Source organism: Periplaneta americana, chromosome 2 (assembly GCF_040183065.1).
Source record: "Periplaneta americana isolate PAMFEO1 chromosome 2, P.americana_PAMFEO1_priV1, whole genome shotgun sequence".
Classification (NCBI taxonomy): domain Eukaryota; kingdom Metazoa; phylum Arthropoda; class Insecta; order Blattodea; family Blattidae; genus Periplaneta; species Periplaneta americana.
Window position 1 is genome coordinate 150,163,733 of NC_091118.1, and position 20,689 is coordinate 150,184,421.

At 35.2% G+C, this 20,689-nt stretch overlaps 1 protein-coding gene across 1 annotated transcript in view; it reads right to left on the bottom strand.

The window, feature by feature from the left end:
- Window positions 1-394: 394 nt before the first annotated feature.
- The window catches only part of LOC138694705 (homeobox protein Hox-A1-like), a 211,330-nt gene continuing 191,035 nt past the window's right edge, over window positions 395-20,689 (bottom strand). The window contains exon 3 of the mRNA XM_069818695.1: window positions 395-15,037. Coding sequence (XP_069674796.1) covers window positions 14,484-15,037 — 554 coding nt within the window. The 3' untranslated portion in view covers window positions 395-14,483. The remainder of the gene's footprint in view (window positions 15,038-20,689) is intronic.

Sequence of the window (20,689 nt, forward strand, 5' to 3'; positions counted from 1 at the left end):
TAATAAAATAGTAAACGAATTCAAAGCTACGGGATCAAATCGAAGGCGTCACAAAACAATATAGTAGAAAAAATAGCTGACATTTCGAAAATGAGCGTAATGTGTGAATCAAAATACGTTTAGACGGTAAAACGTCTGTATCGCAGCAAGTGGAAAACACTTTCAACAGCGTTTTTGAAAATGTGAGCATTTTTACAATTTAAAATTACAAAAACTATCCGTTCTGTGGTTTATCTTGCATGTTCTTGACTTACAACGGACTGCTCTGTGAGACGCTTGTGGGCAGTTGAGTTGTTCAGTGCCGCATGTACTGAGCTTCCGCGAGCGAGCCCTCACAAAATAAATACACTGCAGAATAGTTAATTTCAAATTATGTTTCTGAAGAAAATTACAATAATTTAAAATATATTTAATTTCCCAATAAATACCATTATTATCCACTCCAGATAAAAAAATCCCATATTTTGGAAAGGTCTGCTTTCTACATGTAAGTAGATATTTCTGAAGCAACTTTACCAATAGTATACAGGTCAAATTACAAAATTTTCACGTAAATATCATTAATATTCTCAAAATTTATCATTCCGCTATTGTTCAATCTAAATGAAAATGATTATTTCATCTTAATATAATGAATGTTTAAATATTAAATACAGAACAACTACATTTACTTGTCACGAGTACTCAAGCCAGATAAATAAAGCCTGATTGACATACAAACGAATCCTGAATACTGTGTAACACTCTTTGCTCCTCTAACAACACAAAATCATTCAGAGAACATAAATTTTTCACCCTGTATTAGTACATATTAACTCTAAAAAGCACTCCACATGTGTGACCCTGTTGGAAAATATGTGCATTGCTTTTATTACAGTGAAAGTAACGCTTTTAGTGTTTTGCAACAATCCATCATATGTTTTTGAGCGAAGAGAATTTGAAAGGATAGGGGTGGAGTGGGGATTTCATTAAAGCATATCGCTGAGGGTAGGAGATGGGGAACTGTATTATATGCATGTTTAGATACCATTAGAAATACAATGTAATATGCAAACATGCTACCAGTATTAATGGTAACTGGAATTACAAAGTAAATTTACTTTTTTTTACATAGCTACGTATCTAAAAACTTACATCATTAATCCCTGAGGTAAAAAACTTGTTCATTAATATACACACATGATCACAATAAAGTGTTTTAAGTGCTTCCAAGTCCTGTTAGCGCTTAAATCATACGTTGTAATGTTTATGTATTTAGAAACTTGTGTTTCTTTTAGTGGTTATTCCTCCGTAAATATATAAAAACGAATGTACAGTAATATTGTAGTAATTTCGTAGTACGGCATTTCGTGCCATATTGCGTAATGATGCTAGTCTTCATTTGTTTACTAACTCTTTGAGACGCTCAGTGTTAGGGCCTATATCGACCAAATAATAAAAAACTTCCAGAAACTGTATTGTGACCATAGGGCTCTGTAATGTATGAATTGCACACTTGTTTATAGTCATTTTCATACGAATTGTTAGAGCCCCAAATTTCCACTCTTAGAGATAGAAGTTCAAATGCCGTTGAGACGATATGAAATTCGTGGTAGAGGAAGATGATGTTTTCACTATTTCTCTATAACTCATCACCATTTTTTATTACGATGGCATCTTCCCTAAGAGAGTAACTCCGTAGGAATCCACACGAATGACGTTCTACGGAATAAATAAGGATGAAAACTTCTTGAGTTTGGCTCGGTGTCTAAATTTTCACATGTAACATTAAACCTACAAATATATAATGCTCTTGATACCTTTAAGATATTAATTGCAACTACTTTTTATGGAATTGAAATTAATAAATGAATTGTACAAAAGATCATTTTAATGTTTATTACACCTTCGTGGTGTTGGACTATTGTGGTGTTGCCATCTTGGTTTATCCGTTAAGTAAATTGTAAATTATATTTTATTTAACGACGCTCACAACTACCGAGTTATATCAGCGTCGCCTGTGTGCCGGAATTTTGTCCCGCAGGAGTTTTTTTTACATGCCATTATATCTACTGACATGAACTTGCTGCAATTTAAGTGATTAAATTGGAGGTATTGTAATAGTCTTGAATCTACGCTACATATGTAGTGGGTTTGTATCGCACCTAGGGCATTGATATGTTTCATTGTCTGTGACTGTGTGAAATGGATACATGGCATGGTCATACTGAACATACCTACAATACAAAAGTCCGGCGATAAGTCTGACTGGAAAATTCTTGAAACCTTAAAAGGACCTTACAAATAATGGAAAATATTAAATTTGTTTTTTTTTATAATAGAATTTCCGAGATTTATTAATATATATTTATTTTCTTGTGCTTTGATATCGTGCAATGATTTTTATATTCAAATTTAAATTCACCACAATCTAATTTCACTTGCTACAACATATTTTGTCTTATTTGATGTAAAAACAAATAAAATCTCGTCAAGAAATACTTATATTAAAGATGTATCTTGATAAAATTGCACTAACAATTTCGAAGGTTTTTAACATTCACAGAACTAATCACCATTTTTTTAATGTTTTATATATGTCGTTCTAGCATACATACTTCTTGTAGTTCAGTAAGCATCATGCACGTATGTAATTATTTTGGTTACTTAAATAATTTTAATTTCTGGATATTTGTGAGAAGATTAAGTCTTCGCTTGTGTTTCAAAGAACCACAACATTTTTGTAGTCAGAGTATTATAAATTAATTACTTATCATTAAAAGACTTAATGAATAGGTCCATAATTTCAGTTACGATGTATTTCGTAATTATTAAGTAGTAATGTATTATTAATAAGTTACTTAATTACTCGTGTCCAAAAGAATATCACTATGGAAATGAAAGAGGAGAACTTAATGATGACTATACTCGTATTTAGATCAAGCTCAGTTATAAAATAAAATGAAACGCAAAATGCACTTTTTGTAGTGATGCACGTTACCAAGGTGATAAAAACTTATTACATCATCTTCATGTTTGAGTAACAACAAAATGTTAATTTTTTGTACCCGAATTTTTGCACACGTTTATGCGTCCTTTAAATACAGTGACACTGTTTTGGTTAACCGCGCGGTTTTCATTTTCCCGCCGCCCGCCGCTAGGAGCTTATTTGCGGCCAAGCGGCCACCCGGTCTGCCGGCACTGAAACATTTAGTGTAGCTCAAAATAGGCGTTGAAAATGTCCCCCACCAAATGCTACACACTATTGAAACCTTCTTATGAAATTGTTAATTACTTCAAGAAGTTCTGCTTCACTGATTGACTCGATTTGAGCTCTTATTTATTCTTTAAGCTGTTTATTGTATGCGAGTTTTTCTCATAAACCTTATTTTTAAGTGCCCCCTATAGATAGAAATCGCATGGTGTTAAATCTGGACTTTGCGGGGCCCACAAGTTTTTACTGACAATTCTCCTTCCGAAAATTCGACGCAATTCCCTCATGGATTCTTCGGCAGATAGGACAGAGACTAGAGCACACCCCGCAGAAATCTCTTAAGCGTTTGGCGCAGGAAACAGAAGTTACGAGTCCGCTCGTCAAGCAACAAAATTACTTAAATTAAAGCCATACAGAATTCCGGTATTTCAAAAATTAAATGAACAAGATCCCAATAAGAGGTTGCATTTTTGTAATTGAATTTTAAAGAAAGTAAATTCTAAGGAATGGTACGTGGAGGATCCAAACCAACATGGAATTAAATAAGACAATTAAAAATAAAAATAAAATACATTTTATTAAAACTCAAAGACTAGAATGGTTTGGACATGTAAAGCGAATGAAAAATGACATACTGGTCAATAAGATCTACCGGTGGCAACCTCTAACGACAAGAGCAACAAGAAGACCAAAAAATAGGCAGAGAGAGATGACGTACTGGGAGGTATAAAATTATTAGGGATTCACAATTGGCCCAAAATTATCCAAAATGGAGAGAAATGGAAAGAGATCGTTGATAAGGCCAAAACTTCAATGAAGTTATAGTGCCTTAAGAAGAAGAAGAAATTCTGTGGAAATTGATCCGACATAAATTTATTTTTCTGATGAGGCCTATTTTCATTCAAATGGACACTATCCTCACAAGATCATCAGTATTACAGTCAGGAAAAACCCAATCTCTTACTCGAAACACCTTTGTACGGTGAAAAAATAGTCTTTTGGTGTGCAATGAACGGACACAAAATTATTGGGCCTATTTTCACTCAGACCAAAATTACCAGCGAGCGTTATGTGAATGAGATCCTTGACCCATTTTAGATAAACTGACTTGTGGAGAACGTTCCTCAGTATATTTCCAACAAGACTCCACCACTACTCATACTGCCGAAGAATCCATGAGAGAATTGCTTCGAATTTTCGGAAGGAGAATTATCAGTGAAAATTTGAGGACACCACGAAGTCCAGATTTAACATCATGCGATTTCTATCTATGGGGGGGGGGGGAATTTAAAAATGAGGTTTATGCGAAAAACCCGCATACAATAAAAATAAGCTTAAAGACTATTATAAGAGCTGAAATCGAGTCACACGGTGAAGCAGAACTTCTTAAAGTAATTAACAATTTCATAAGAAGGTGTCAACAGTGTGTAGCATTTGGTGGGGGACATTTTCAACACCTACTTTGAGCTGGGTAAGTGCAAATTCCTACTCAAAATGTGTCATTACCGGCAGACCGGGTGGCCGCTTGGCCTCAGATAAGCTTCTAGCGGCGGACGGCCGGAAAATGAAAACTTAACAGTGTCACTGTGTAATAGCTTTAAAATGCTCCTGACAAATATTTATATGTTGTTTTTGTTGTTGTTGTCTAGTGCCTTGCATCTGGCAATGAAGCCATTAGCAGTCGACAAATATTTATATTTAACCCTTAAATTGGCAAAACTTCATTTCTCATACTAGTTTATTAAACCGTGTCGGACTGTAAAGAAAACAACTATCGTGAAGTCCATATTTTATATGTTGTGCAATATTATAGTCTTGTGAAATTCTAATTTTCCTACCATTTTTTTATTGTTCTATTAAAATTATAGCATATAGCCTATTAATCTGTTGTATCATATAGGATACATTGCCAATTTAAGGGTTAAAAATGAATTGTTTGATAGTTAACATTAGTTATGATTTGGACGAAAAAATTGCGTTAATTTTCAGAATAAATGAAATGTGTAGAGATTTTGGTACTAATTTATGTTGTAGATAGATGATTTAATGGGTCAACGAGACGAGTAGATATTTTAGCGTACAATGCTAACACTAAACAGGGCATTCATTGTGGACCCCACGATACGTTTGAAGTAGAATGTCATCAGTCAGCCGAGGTCCAAAGAAGTCGATCTATGAGCCTACAGTTAACTATTTCAAGCTGAAATCTGCCTTAATTCACGTTGAGGTATTCGGCTTGCTCATAGGTGCTCGAGGGACTATACCAGCTTTTTTCGAAGAATTTTGACGGCAGTTTGCTCTGCCAACATCTCTGTGATAATTGTGTTAAAAAAATCCTGCCAAATCCTAATTAATCACATGGTGCCACATTAATAGCAATTGTAATTTTTCAAGCCCTTTTCTTTGTTTCCCTTCTTTAAAATTTAATATCTATGTTTACATATGTGTAATAATTTTTTTTATGATATACTGAGTCCGTAAGGGCTACCCTCAATGGGGAGCAGTTTACTATTATTATTTATTATTTTCTAACATTGACAATTTTGATTTCATCTTTGTATAAAACATTTTGCTATTGTTTCCATCCTTCCTGAACTTTGCTAAGTGTAAAATCGTATCGGCTTAGATTTTGAGAAAGGACTAACAGATTCTCGAAAATGCAAAATTTCTTTAACTCTCCTCTGCATACCAGTAGTGCCCTCTGAGTTTTAGGTATGTGGGTCATATTTTAGAACTGTTACTGAAAAATAATATTAATTTTGTTAATATCTTGTAATTCTTTAATTTAAATTGAGTAATTTATTAATCTAACGAGAGAGGGTTTTCAGTAGGACACGATATATTTTGCTGAAAGTGTTAGTGTAGACTGATTTAAGGTTCCTGAAAACGATGGTGATGATGTCTCGATTCAGGATTGCATATTTGTGAAAATACAGCAATTTAAAAAATATAGATTGCATGTCGTTCTTGCGCGCAGCTTCCTCATAACCTACTTGCATAGAGTAATAGAGGCGAGAAAGCTACTTTCTTCCATCCCTGACAGAAATCTAGAAGTGGAATATGTTCACATTTGCATTCAGTTATTTACCATCAGTTCTGCTGTCCTCTTCAACAAGATATGTTAATATATGCTTGGCAAAAATGTGAATACAATACAGGAAGAAAAATAAACTCCTTCAAAAATGTACTCCAGACACTGTTGCGTGCGAGAAATAGTGTCTGTTGTGTCGATGAGTGTGAAGAAGCAGCCATTAGCTTATAAGATTCCTGTATTGTGAAAAGATACTGTGTCCTGAACATTTATTGGTGAACCTGTATTATTATGTGTGAACATAACAGGTGCGTTTACCCTAAATATTATCCATTTCGTCTTAAATGCAAATGTGGAAATATTCCACTTCTAGATTTCTAACAGGGATGGAAGGAAGTAGTTTCATCGCCTCTAGTTCTCTCTGCAAGTAGGTTATAAGCAAGCTGCGCGCAAGAATGACATGCAATCCAGATTTTTAAAATCGCTGTATTTTTACAAATATATGCAATTCCGAAACGAGAGACTTTCACCATCGTTTTTAGGAACCTTAAATCAGTCTACATTAAAATTTTCAGCCAAATACATCGTGCCCTACTGAAAACCCTCCCTTGAAAGTTTCAATGCACCTTAAACACAATACTCATACTGAATACTCAGCTAAACGTACCGTGAGTTCATACAACTTTTAGCTCATATGTGAAGCTTCATTGTCCACTGGGCTGATTCTAGCAGAGGCGGAATATCGTATAAAAGTACTTTACCAGTACACATAACTCAAAGTATTTAAATGACCTGTAAATTTAATTCTACAATTACAAAGTCATAGACACATTGATTTATTTAGATTATTTTCAACTTCAGTAGTTGGAAAACCTACATTTAAACTATAATTGTCATAGTTGCTGTGTTCTGAGTAGATGCCATGGTTCTTTCCCTAGAAGAACATGTTTTTCTTGTCTAATAGGTGTTTCAGAAAGACGATAAGTATATGGAATTAATGCAATTTTCAGACAGATTTCCGGAAGAGCCAGTTCCACACTTCAAGCGTAATGCATTTCGTGTACTTATCTATGAATTCCATGAAACAGGCTCAGTGAAGGATGCCGATCGAAGTGGGAAACCACGTAAACTGACAGAGGACAAGCTACTGGATATTTCTGACTCTGATAATACTTAACTCATCAAAATTATTACATAAATTATAACAACAGACGCGTATCGGTATTAAAACAGCGCATAAAGCCGTTCGATAGAATTAATACCCTTCCAATATAGACCTATAGTAGTGGCAAGCTTAGTACAAGAATTGAAAACGGTTAACAATGAAAGGAAATTGACTATTGCAAGTGGTTTCAAAATTTCATTCGACAGAGAAGTACAGGGTGTCCACCATGAACCTGACACATTTGAAATTGCTGTATAATTCATACTGCTTGGAGTAAAAAGAAAAGAATGCATGCAATATCAAGAGTAACTCATCAAGTTTTATTAAAAAAATCAGTACACCTCAACATGAGATCCTCTCGTTGCACGAAGAACATCTAGCCTGAATTCAACTTCCTGCCAGGTCTTCTGAAGCATCTCGGGCGTAACGGAATTGACGGCATCTCTTATGCGGCCGCGTAGCTGTTGAAGATCACGAATTTTGTGGCCTGTATACACTTTGTTCTTGACATATCCCCACAAGAAAAAGTCTAGAGTGGTAATATCCGGTGATCGAGGTGACCATCTTGTCGGTCCATCACGCCCAATCCAGCGATCGGGAAATTGTGTGTCGAGAAATTCTCGAACGATCAGGCTCCAAAGTGGTGGGGCGCCGTCCTGTTGAAAGATGACGTTCGGCTGCAAATGCATTAACTGAGGCACAACAAATTGATCCAACATGTCGAGGTAGGTATTGCGCGTAACTGTTTGTTCTGCAAAGAAAAAGGGGCCGATGATCAAATTGTGCATCAATCCGCACCACACATTTAATTTCGGGCTGTCACGAATGTGTTCCACAATGCAGCGTGGGTTTTCTGACCCCCAAATACGCGCATTATGTGTGTTGACTTTGCCCGATAAGTGAAAAGTGGCCTCATGAGAAAAAGCAATGCGAGTTAAAAATGTTGGGTCTTCATCAATGTGCTGTAACATGTCGATAGCAAATGCCTGCCTCTTATTACCGTCATCTGGTTTCAGTTCATGAACCAACTGCAATTTGTATGCATGAAACCCAAGAGAGCGATGCAGTATCTTATGTACCGTGGACTTCGGCATCTGCAGTTCTCGTCCTGCTTGTCGAACTGACTTGCGTGGACTTCGTTCATACGCCTGTCTCATTGCTGCTACACGCTCCTCTGATACGCGCACATTACCGCCACCATGCAATTTCACCACACTTCCCGTTGCCAAAAAGTGCTGTTTCCATGTCTTAATGGTGTACCGTGATGGTGGGTCCTTCTGGAACACGCGCCGAAAGTTGCGTTGCACTTGAATCACCGAATTTGTTTCAGCATACCACCAGATCGCTTGTGCTCGCTCTTGCGCTGTCGCCATTTTGACTTAAGCTACCGCACCGCCACGTACAACCTCTCGCGCGGGTTTTTAAAAATAGCCAACGAAATTTCCACAGTTTCTCTACATATTGCAATGCATGTTACCAACTTATTTCCATTCATTGATTTTTGGCAGCCAAATTAAATGTGTCAGGTTCATGGTGGACACACATTATTAATCCCTCAATCCGGTATTTAAAATTCCCGGTGCTGAGAGTTGAAGCGGTATTTAAATCCCCTAGTAGAATTAAATTTACGTGATGTAACTATTTTATTTCTATTTTCGAAATGGGTAAACATAATACAACTGTATGACAGTAAGAACCGGACTCTCTACAATGCACTCGAAAGAACAGCTTGAAAATATCTCCAAAACGAATTGTAGCCGGTTTTGTGCTATCATACATGATGCGTACAAATGCACGTAAAACCGTTGGAGTGCTGCGCACATTCGTACGGCAAACCGATCTGAGAGGTTAATGTACTTGATGTTAGTTTCTACACTCACGATACCTGGCTTCAACTTTCAGGCTGCATCAATTCATGGAACACAAGATTATGGTCATCGGATAATCCTCACAATTTATATGCCTCACCACTTCATGATCAGAAACTTGAAATTCGGGTTGACATTTACAGACGTCGCATTATTGTTTATATCTTCTTTAATGAAAGCATCAACAGTGAACTTTATGGCCCCGATATACTGTACAGTTTCATTCGTCAAACTGAAGAAAATAAATTAAAGTACCTACACATGTTTCTAACAAGACAGCGCCACTGCAAACGCAGATGACAAATCTTTACAATTTTTGACTCAGATTTTTTTGGAGAACGCATCATCTCTAAAAGTGTATGGTCCCCACGGTCTCCAGGTCTGACACTACTAGACTATAGGGAGCAGTAAAATGCGCAATGTATCGAGATTGCACCAAGTATACTTGATAAACTGCAAGCTGAAAGAACCGTGTATAGGCTATAGGGAGCTTTTCACAACAAGAACAGGTGAAAGTGTTTGAAAATGAAATAAAATTGGTCCAGGCTTGTATTGGTGCTCGTGGACATCACTTTCAACTCGTATTATAAGTATACAGTGAAGTGCAAATGATTTTCTGTATACTCCGTATCTCTGCATCTTGTGACCTTTACTTTTATGGTAATTCGTAGGAGTGAAGTGTTGTTGACACGTGTCTTCAAAGATAAGAACATCAGCTTTACTTTTTCTTGGAAGTTTGCAGACAGTTTGCCGGACTGTTTGTAATTGAGTTTTGTAAGTTCTGCAGTGTTATAAGTTTTCTGTAGTTAATTTTTAAAAGTTTGAAAGCTAAGATATGCAGATCTGAAAAGTATCTTTGAAATTTACTAATGCAGACATTACTCCTTCGCTGTACTCCCAAGGTATTAGTGATTTAGTGTAGCACAGACATATTTCAATAACTATTCCAATCATCTAAGGGAAGGAGGATGTGCTCAATTATTTATGGCGAATTAAAATTCTTAATTATTTAAAACGGGTTGATTCAGATCCAGTTACAGCTATTTCAAGTTTAATATATTTTGAGAGTTAATAATCTATTGCAGTCATATGCTATCTTATCTGATAGATATGTGCAAAAAATTGGAGCACTGCAGTAAACAAATGTTTATCACTGGTAGTGTATTAAAATTTAGTTTAATCCATATACAAGCATTATTAATGTTAGTATAGGCTATAGCCCCTATGTATGGAGAATGATGGTTATACATTTAGAAATGTAACTACAGTTTAACATCACCTAACATAATTAGGAACATTAAATCCAGACGTTCAGATGGGCAGGCATGTAACACGTATGGGTGAATTCAGAAATGCATAAAGAGTGTTAGTTAGAAGACCTGAGAGAAAAAGACCTTTGGGGAGGCCCAGACGTAGATGGGAGGATAGTATTAAAATGGATTTGAGGGAGGTTTGTAAGTCATTTTTCGATACACAACAATATAACCTATAAAATGTTTTTCGAGTAGGTTATGAATTACATATTTTTCATGTTTGTGCACGTCTTCTTTAATATACATTATCGTATAACATAAACTCTACAGGAATTGTTTTCTTTTGCACAGAAGCCAATACATATGAAATAATGAATATTTTCTTACAAAAGAAGATGAAATTTTTAATTTTGATTCAATCGCCATTTTTTTTTTTTGTTTTTGAAAATAAATACTAGTTATTATAAGTAAGGTATTTTACAAGTGTTACCCTACGAGGAATTTATTAGTATGTATCGGAATTTAACAAAATATTCCTAACTGTTTGGAAGAAATCGTTTGAGACGATTTTGAAAAAGTCATCATTTTGTGTTATATTTTCAGTAATATTACTGAATAAATTTTAATTTCTTGAGCTTCAATTAATTGACTCGTGGATACCAAGTGTGAGAAAATACAACATAAACTGTTCTATATTTTGGTGTAAAGAGGATAGTAAGATCCATTACTGTTCACCTAACAAATGAAGCAAATTTTTGGAGTTTCGAGAGGGCGGATCCGGTGTTGTGAATATATTCTAGATAATGGTAAAGAGGAAAGAAATTCAGGTAGCCGAAAATGGTACTTTAAGGGCTCAAGAACTTCGATAAAGGTTAGGTACTATGATTTTAAACTTTAAGTTCAATGTGGTGCTACATTTGTTTGTTCTTGCATTGTGTTATTTGTAAAAAAAATATCGGACATGTAGCTATTTTCATTCCGTTATTGCACACATAGCTACGTTTCGGCTCTTATCAAAGAAGGTAAGTAAAGGCGAATCCGACAGTGAATCTGTTATCAAGATCTATTCTGCAGCACTGGAAATTCCACGAATTTCCCCTCTTGTTACCTCATTCGATAATGGAGCAGATAGTGTCCGAAATTCAGAATGTTTCTGTATTTATGATACAGTGCAGAAACTAAAAAATTTCGCACCATAGATTAATGTTGGAGATAGTTTACGAGAGAGTTATGTGATTAAAATTTGATTGTAACTTCAGTTCAGATAGTTTCTTACCTAACGAAACGTATTTCGACTTTGGAAAAACTGTGAAATTTATTATAGAAGTAGAGCCCGATCGCAAACTCGTGGCACCAACATGCGCGACCTTCTTTCTGAGTCTTCGGAGTGGGGGGTGCGGGCGACTGCTTACTCAAACACCCCCCAGCAAGACTCTTGGGCGAGTCCATATAAGTGGATGCCAATTCTTCTTTCGCGCAGGTGCCACGAGTTTGCGATCGGGCTGTACTAGTCGAAAGTAGGCTAGGCCTGCATCCTAGCAATTAGAGTGCACTTATTATTAGTTTTTCATTCCATTATTGCGCCATCGCCATTGTAATTTTATGATACCATCTTTGAATATGTTCTGAAGACCAGAAGACATGCAAATAAAATAATTATAAATATATGTCGCTTTATCAAAGTATTGATATCCTATTATAATTTTACCATTAGCAATTTTTTCACTTTCTTTTTTCAACCTGACGTTATAATAATAGGGGCTACGATACTTGACATATTTCACGTAAAACGGTGATTCCTTTGTTAAAACAACTCAAAATAACAAAATAATGACCAAATATTAACGCCCTAGGTGGTTAAAACCCAAATTCGTATTTCCACTTGTCTTAACCATGGCCAAGAAGAACGTCTCCTGCAATTCAAGCAGTCTGTAAGCTTTATTTTTAGGTTTCGATTTTGAGAATGTATCGAGTATCATGGCTTGTGATTTGCTGCAGTCTCTGACAAATTCTCAACGAAGAAAACTGGAATTTTCTCCTTGGCAAATCTTCTGAGATTTTGATTGGGCAGAGCAATTTTGGACCAGTTCCTCTTCGAGTATTTGTTTTCTCGAGATATTTTTATACTAATATTTCTCCATTTTAGGTGTATCATTTTATAGTTTATGAATTCCCTCTGTAGTTGAAGAGACGTTAAATAAAGAATTAGATTGCTACTGAACAGACTGCAATATTACTAATAGAATCTATTCGATGCACCTCAATGTATGAGGGTTGATCGTGGAAGGCTTCTCTCGGTAATAGTTCCTAGCATGGTAGCAGAAATTGATTTTCATATTTTTATAATATCGGTATTTATAACAACTTAGAACTTAATTTTTAACTACGTCGACGCTATTTTGAATTTACTGTCAATGAAAGAAATTAAAGTAACTGTAGACTAATGTCATTCAGTGTACATTTGTGGCGAGACTAGTAGCCTATTGTATCCTGCAGACCTTGTTTGCGGTGCATTCTAAAGGAAATTTTAACGTTTTTAATCCTGACTTTTTAAATTAGTTGGCTTTTGTCTTCCATGTATTTTAAGCTCAGTGTCCGACTTTGAAGAGCGAAGAAATTTGAATCGTAACTTACTTCGTCTCGAAGAGTACCTTGTACCCACTATTCATAACATAATCCTTAAAAGTAAATAGAAACAGGCCATTCGTTATCTCGTGAAACCAAATGCATGCGTGCGCCGTAGCTCATATTAAGAATCTTATGAGAGGGGGGGGGGTTAGTATGCTTGCTAGCCGCAAATGGAAGCGTAGCGAGGGAGGGAAGTTTCTCAGTCCACTTTCTTCTTCACTTTAGGCGAAAGTCACGGAATAACGAATGGCCTGTGCCTGTAAAATTATTTTAGTCAGAATAGCAGGTGTAAACTGAAAACTATATTTTATGCTTTAAAGCTGCTCGTTAGACCCGAAGGTCGTGGTTTTGAACCCAAATTTGTTTTCGAGGATATTAAAATCCTTAGCATGGTTTCTTTAAGGGGTTAGGTACAGCTTACAGCAGTAAAATTTTGAAAAATATTCAACATTTTTTTACTCCACTACTGTATCTTTTACAGTAATGAAAATTAGTATGTGTAAAACACTGTCCTTCTGCTATATGAAAAATATGTTTTTACAATTAAAAACATATTTATATTTCTTTTTCAAAATTCAAAATGGTGGGTTCACTGTACAGTGATGAAGCGTTTCACTCATAACTAAAAAACTATCCAACATTCTGTGATTCAATTTTTTGTGTATGTGTTTATTCATGTCATATATAAAATATGATGTAAAATCACTTCTCGCCATTGATAGGTTGTCTGATAAAGAATGAATTAATTAAAAAAAATGGTAAAATATCAGTATTTTCTGTATTTTCTTCTAACACAAAATAAAAAAAAAATATATATATATATTTATTAAGGAATGTAGTTGAAAGAGCATGATATTGTAAACATGAATTTCAGCAATAAAATAAAAGAGAGAGAACATGAAAAAGTTAACAAGTTAAAAAGTTTAAGTTATGAGGGAAACGCTTCATCACTGCTCAGTGAACTGCCACCATTTTGAATTTTGAATTTTTTTTAAATCGTAAAAATATTTTTTTCATATAGCAGAAGGACAGTGTTTTACACATACCAATTTTCATTGTTGTACAAGATACAGTAATGAAGGAAAATATATTGAATATTTCCAAAACTTTTACTGCTGTAAGCTGTACTTAACCCCTTAAAAGAAGAAGTAATGTTTGGGGTTTCCGTGTCCTTGTTTTACAGCATTTAAATTAACTTTGTCCCTGAATGAGAGGATCGCAGGGAAAGTTTACCGGTCATTTTTCGCTGATGTCAAAAGTCACCGACGCTGAGCAAAGTTTACATTTGACAGCGTCGTTAAATACAGAGAAAATCAGTCAATAAAAAGCCGGTCTATGACATTAGTCAATGATCTGTTGCTGATGGTGACATCTCTTGGCTGTTTTCGTTACTCAGAGGCGCAGCTGTGACGTCACTGTTACTGTGAGCACTCGTTGGCGAGTTACTTCCACTACTGACACCCCCAAGACCCGACAAACTGGCACTGACACTACCGCCGGCGGCACCATTAGTGATCGGTTCCGTGGGTATTAAACCTTCCTTCATTCGCTTCTTCTGCTTCATCCGACGATTCTGAAACCAAATTTTCACTTGTGTCTCGTTAAGTTGTAGTGCCGAAGCGATTTCGATTCTTCTCGCCCTCGTCAGGTACTTGTTGAAGTGGAATTCCTTCTCCAGTTCTGTGAGTTGCTTGTTTGTGAAGTTTGTTCTGCCGGTGTTGTTGAGGCTGTTGGGGCCCCCCAGCACTGCGCCGAGGGTCCCGGATCCCATGAGACCTCCGCTGCCGACGTTGCATCCTCCCAGGCCAGCTCCCGTGCTGGTGACCAGGCCGCTACCGTATCCGCTGCCTGTGCAACCCACACTGTTGTAATCTGCCAGAGAAGGGGGCGGCTTCGGTGCTGGAAAAATAAAACAAAACATACGTGAATTTTTTTTTCGTATTTATGATCATCATACGGCTTTCAGGTAGTGGTTTCTCTCACATTTCCACCATTACACTTGATTACATTCAATCACATATCCTAATATATCGTCGTTGTTCCTGCAAAAACTCCTATGTGCAAAATATAAAATTTTTCAGAAGGAAGAAAAACCACATTTGTGCGAGATCGTCCGTATTTGCTTGCTTTCCACACAAAACCAATACGCGGTAAGTGTGAAATACCACATTCAGTATTTCCAACGTAACACACATAAGAATTTCCCTATTCTTACCGCTTAAGCGTCATATTCATTTCACTGCTTTAGGCTTTTAACATATTATTTTTAAAGACGTTCAATATAGTAATAATTATAAATTGGAAACTTACCACTGCAATTTCACCTAAATTGCACTGTTAATTATTGTTTTTAAATATTTGCAAAAATTAAGTTAACTCTAAATCATTACATAACCTTGCCGTTTGTTTTAAGTTCGCCTTTATAGACTGGGGGAAAAAAAAGACAGACGTATATCACGGCCTGCTGGAGCATAGTAAACACAGAAAACATTTTATAGTAACAATGTTGAAGATAGATATATTTGTTTTCCAAAGTTGCCGTCATGGAACAGAAACCAAGATGGAGATTTCATTGCAACTAATTAGAAATTCCTCTTTCAGGTATGTAATAAACGATCTTCGCACAAAATAATATACGATACACGAGCGGTATGTTTGTTTTCATGTTCCCGGAAATTAAAAAAGTTCAAATGCGTTTCGCTTTTTCAATCTTTTCCTCGAACATGAAAACGTCAATATACCGCTCTTGTAACGCATATTACTATTATTCATTCTATGGCAGTGTACATATAATCTTTTCGCTGTAAGAAAAATCCTAATGTAAACAATAGCACGTGACTGAAGTGAGACTTCATTGGGCACCGTTTGGCGCCATAGATTCTCAGTACGTGTTCCCGCCTACTGTTGTACATTCTGTTTCATGTTAAACATTTCCCGTTAATCGTCAACCTCACTATTATGCATTAGTTTGCTTAGGAAACACTTATTTTATAATTACTGCAATAAAATTATTTTTAAGTCTTATGTCTTCACAATGGACAGTTGAGGATGCAAAAGCCATACTTCAGTACCACGTGCTTACGTGAACAACTACGAGTTCAAGTGACGCCAGCTTGTTACAAGAACAGACTACCTCGTTATTACTGTTGGTATTCATCCGCGTTCATAGTACATAACAAAATATAAAAGTAGCTTTTCTTTTACATAGCGTTTTACATATATTTCATCGCATTTAACAACTAGAATTCAATTTTCTATTTTCAAATAATACAAGATTGTGGTTTCCAAATACGAACTATATTTTCCTGCGTCATGTGAGTGTTTCGACTGGGAGCCACAGGTATGACAGCAACGTGCTTATGTTTACATTAGGATTTTTCTTACAGCGAAAACAGTATAGGAGATTGTGAGTTCTTACATTTTTCGAAAGAAAGAAATGTAATTACGTATAGGAGATTTTATTATTTGCTGTATCACTATTTAAGTTATTTAATAGAACAAAAATCTGAAAATCGATAAATATGTCACAGAAGAGTTATTGCAGGAACGACATCGATATTTCTCTTATCATCTATACAGGGTGGAAGAGAACCGATGCACCAAAATTTAAGAGATGATTCCACATGTTAAGTATAAAAATACGTGATTCGTTCTCAGGCAATAAATTAATATTAAATTGTAACAAAACTAACATAATTAAATTTAAATCCTGTCCAAATTCAACCTCGCAAATTTCAAGCGCAATAATTAACAACAGGTCCCTAATAAAAACAACAACAACAGCCAAATTTCTTGGTTTACAAATAGATAATGTGTTAAATTAGAAAAATCATATTAAAGGAATTATCCCTAAACTCAATTCACCATGTTTTGCTATTAGATCTATGCAAGAGAGAGTAAATATCAATATCTTAAAAACAATAATATACTTTGCATGCTTCCACTCGGTAATGAGTTTTGGAATAATATTCTGGGGAAATTCCACACATAGTAACAGTATATTCCTACTACAAAAAAGAGTAATTAGAATAATAGTGGGTGCAAAATCTAGGGAATCGTGTAGGACTATTTAAAAAAAACTACAAATAATGCCCTTGGCTTGCCGGTATATTTTTTCATTAATAATCTTCCTCGTATGTAATCATGAAAAACTTTGTAACTAATTCAACAATTCATAGTACAAATACGCGTCAAAAATTACTTTTATCAAATACTCTCTAATATATTTGCTTTCATACTCCATCGGCAAGTTTATCGTGCTATCAAATAGGAGTGCGTTTTATGGCAGTAAACATTTTTAATAGCCTCCCTATGGATATAAAAATTCAAATTCGAAACATAAGATTATTTAGGGCCAAATTAAAGAAGTGCCTAATTTCTCACGCCTTCTATTATGTACATGAATTCATGACATTCAACAACGCTTTATGAATATTTCTATGTTGTATTAAGTATTGATACTAAAACTTTGTGTTGTACTAGTAGACTATATTGTAAAACTCTTCTGTATAGCCTATATTTGAACTAGACTGTGACTATATAATATTGTGACTTTATAGTACTATTAAGTTCTTTTTTTTTTCGCTTGACATGTTTCCTATTCTAGTTGTGAAGCGATGTACGAATACCATGGAATGTAAATAAATACAATACAATAACAAAACTTTTATTACACTTTTCCTTCGATGAAGCACTGTTAAGCAGGAAAAATATAGTCTTTTCCCAATATTTGCAGCGCTCTATTGCGGTAAAGGCTTGAGAGAAATGGCTGATTGCTATACAAGCAGATAGGTAAAAATAATCTGAACAGTTAATGTCTTGAATCTTTTTTGCAAATTGAACCGTTTAGCCATGAATTTAAACTGCATAATTGCGAAAAACCTTGAAATAAATCCTGCAACACGGCGTACAGTCGCGCGTCACCGACTGAGTACAACAGAGGGAGAGGGGAAGGTAAGAAGTGCAGGCCTCGTTTGCTAGGGTAGCCTTGATGTTGCCAAAATTAATATTATGTGCTGGCAATCAAGCAATCCGACATCTATTTTTTTTTTACAAAATATGCAAATTTGAGGGTTTAGGCTATGCAACAAAATACTGAAAAAAGCTACAATATAAGTACCATAGAATATTATATGTAAGAACGCCTGAAATATGCAAAAGCAACTTGCAGGATTACAGTAACTTTGTTCAATAATAATAATAATAATAATAATAATAATAATGACGTTGAGAACCTTTATAAAAACGTTTTTGTATGACTTTCAACTGGCAAATAAAAATATGCATTTGCGTACGAATTCTGGCTCTGGTAATTAATAAAGGAACTACTGAAAACAATGCTTAAATTAATTACTTAGTATTCATGCTTTATTCACTTTAGATGGATTTACCTGCGTTATACCGGTATTTTATTTATGTACGTATATGCCGGTATAATCGTCCTATATTGACGTCATATCGGTATTAAGGCTTTGGCGGTATTGGAAAATACCGAATAAATACCGGATTTTTTTTTTTTTTTTTTTAGTATTTTCAGTAGTGACACGGTTTCCGATTACAGGAATAGTTTTATATAGGAAGTAGATTCACGTGTATGCAGTCTTCGATTATATCTAGTCTTTTATTTAGTTGATTTCTCCACTTCGAAAAAGAAAAAGGAAGAAAGATCAAATAGAGTGTCGTCACAGTCTAGTATATACAGTCACGAAGCTCAATACGTAGTAAATATGCATCCATAGGTAGTTGCTAACCACTAGGATCGCTTCTATCGCCTCATTACAGACTATGCGAAATAGTACCTGCACAGTCTATTGTTCCTAATACCCTCATGAACTCAAGCTTCGTGACTGTATATACTAGACTGTGGTGTCGTGTTGACTTCGTGACATAAATATACCGGAATAGCGCAGATGAAAATGCAAGATACAGTACCTATCTACTTACAGCTATGGCATAAAGTACACGTTTTAGTTTTGTTCAATATTTCCAGAAGTAATGTAATTATGTGCACCACAATTTTGTCGTTGGCTGCAATGTTGCCTTGTTAGATTATTATTATCATTATCATCATTATTATTATTATTATTATTATTATTATTATTATAGCCTACGCAAGTGTATAAGAGCCTAATTTCTGTAGTTTTGGGGATAAAATAGCAAAATATATATTTTTCTCAATTTTCTCTTAGGCTATTTCAATAAAATTAAACAAATTGTGACAGTTGAATGCATGTAACGCCTATACAGAAATTAAGGTAATTGAATTAGGATAAATAAATACAATTTGCTGTAAGATTTAAGTGTGTCTAATGAACGAAATATGGACTATGACTCTGTTAAGAGAGAAGTTTTATATAATATTCTTATTGAATTTGGTATTCCCAAGACACTAGTTCGATTAATTGAAATATGTCTTAGAGTCCGTATAGGCTAGTTTCTGTCTGATACTTTTTTCAGTTCACGGCGGGCTAAAGCAAGGAGATGCACTATCACCTTTACTTTTTAACTTTGCTCTAGAATATGTCATTAGGAAAGTCCACGGTAACAGAGAGGATTTGGAATTGAACGGGTTACATCAGTTCCTTGTTTATGCGGATGACGTGAATATGTTAGGAGAAAATCCACAAACTTTTGGGAAAACACTGCAATTTTACTTGAAACAAGTAAGGAGATAGGTTCGGAAATAACTCCCGAAAAGATAAAATGTATGATTATGTCTCGTGACCAGAATATTGTACGAAATGTAAATATAAAAATTGGAAATTTATCGTTTGAAAAGATGGAAAAATTAAAATATCTTGAAGCAACAGTAACAAATATCAATGGCACTCGAAAGGAAATTAAACGCAAAATAAATATGGAGAATGCCTGTTATTATTCGGTTGAGAAGCTTTTGTCATCCACTCTGCTCTAAAAAAGACCCTGAAAGTTAGAATTGATAAAACAGTTATATTACCGGTTGTTCTGTATGGTTGTGGATCTTGGACTCTCACTTAGAGAGATAAAAAGAGGCTAAGGATGTTTGAGAATAAGGTGCTTAGGAAAATATTTGGGACTAAGAGGGATGAAGTTACAGGAGAATGGAGAAAGTTACACAACGCAGAACTACACGCATTGTATTCTTCACTTGACATAATTAGGAATATTAAATCCAGATGCTTGAGATGGGCAGGGCATGTAGCAAGTATGGGTGAATCCAGAAATGCATAGGTTATAGTATGTTAGTTGAGAAGGAAAAAGACCTTTGGGTAGGCCGAGACGTAGATGGGAGGATAATATAAGAATGGAGTTGAGGGAGGTGTGATATGATGGTAGAGAATGGATTAATCTTGCTCAGGATAGGGACCGATGGCTGGCTTATGTGAAGGCGGCCTTGAACCTCCGGGTTCTCTAAAAGCCATTTGTAAGTAAGTAGTGAACGAAATTAAATAAGATATGAATAACAGCCAGTTGTCTAGTACTAGTGGTAATAATAATAATAATAATAATAGTAATAATAATAATAATAATATAATTGAGTTATTGATTCGAGTGAATTTTATTTTTAATTTT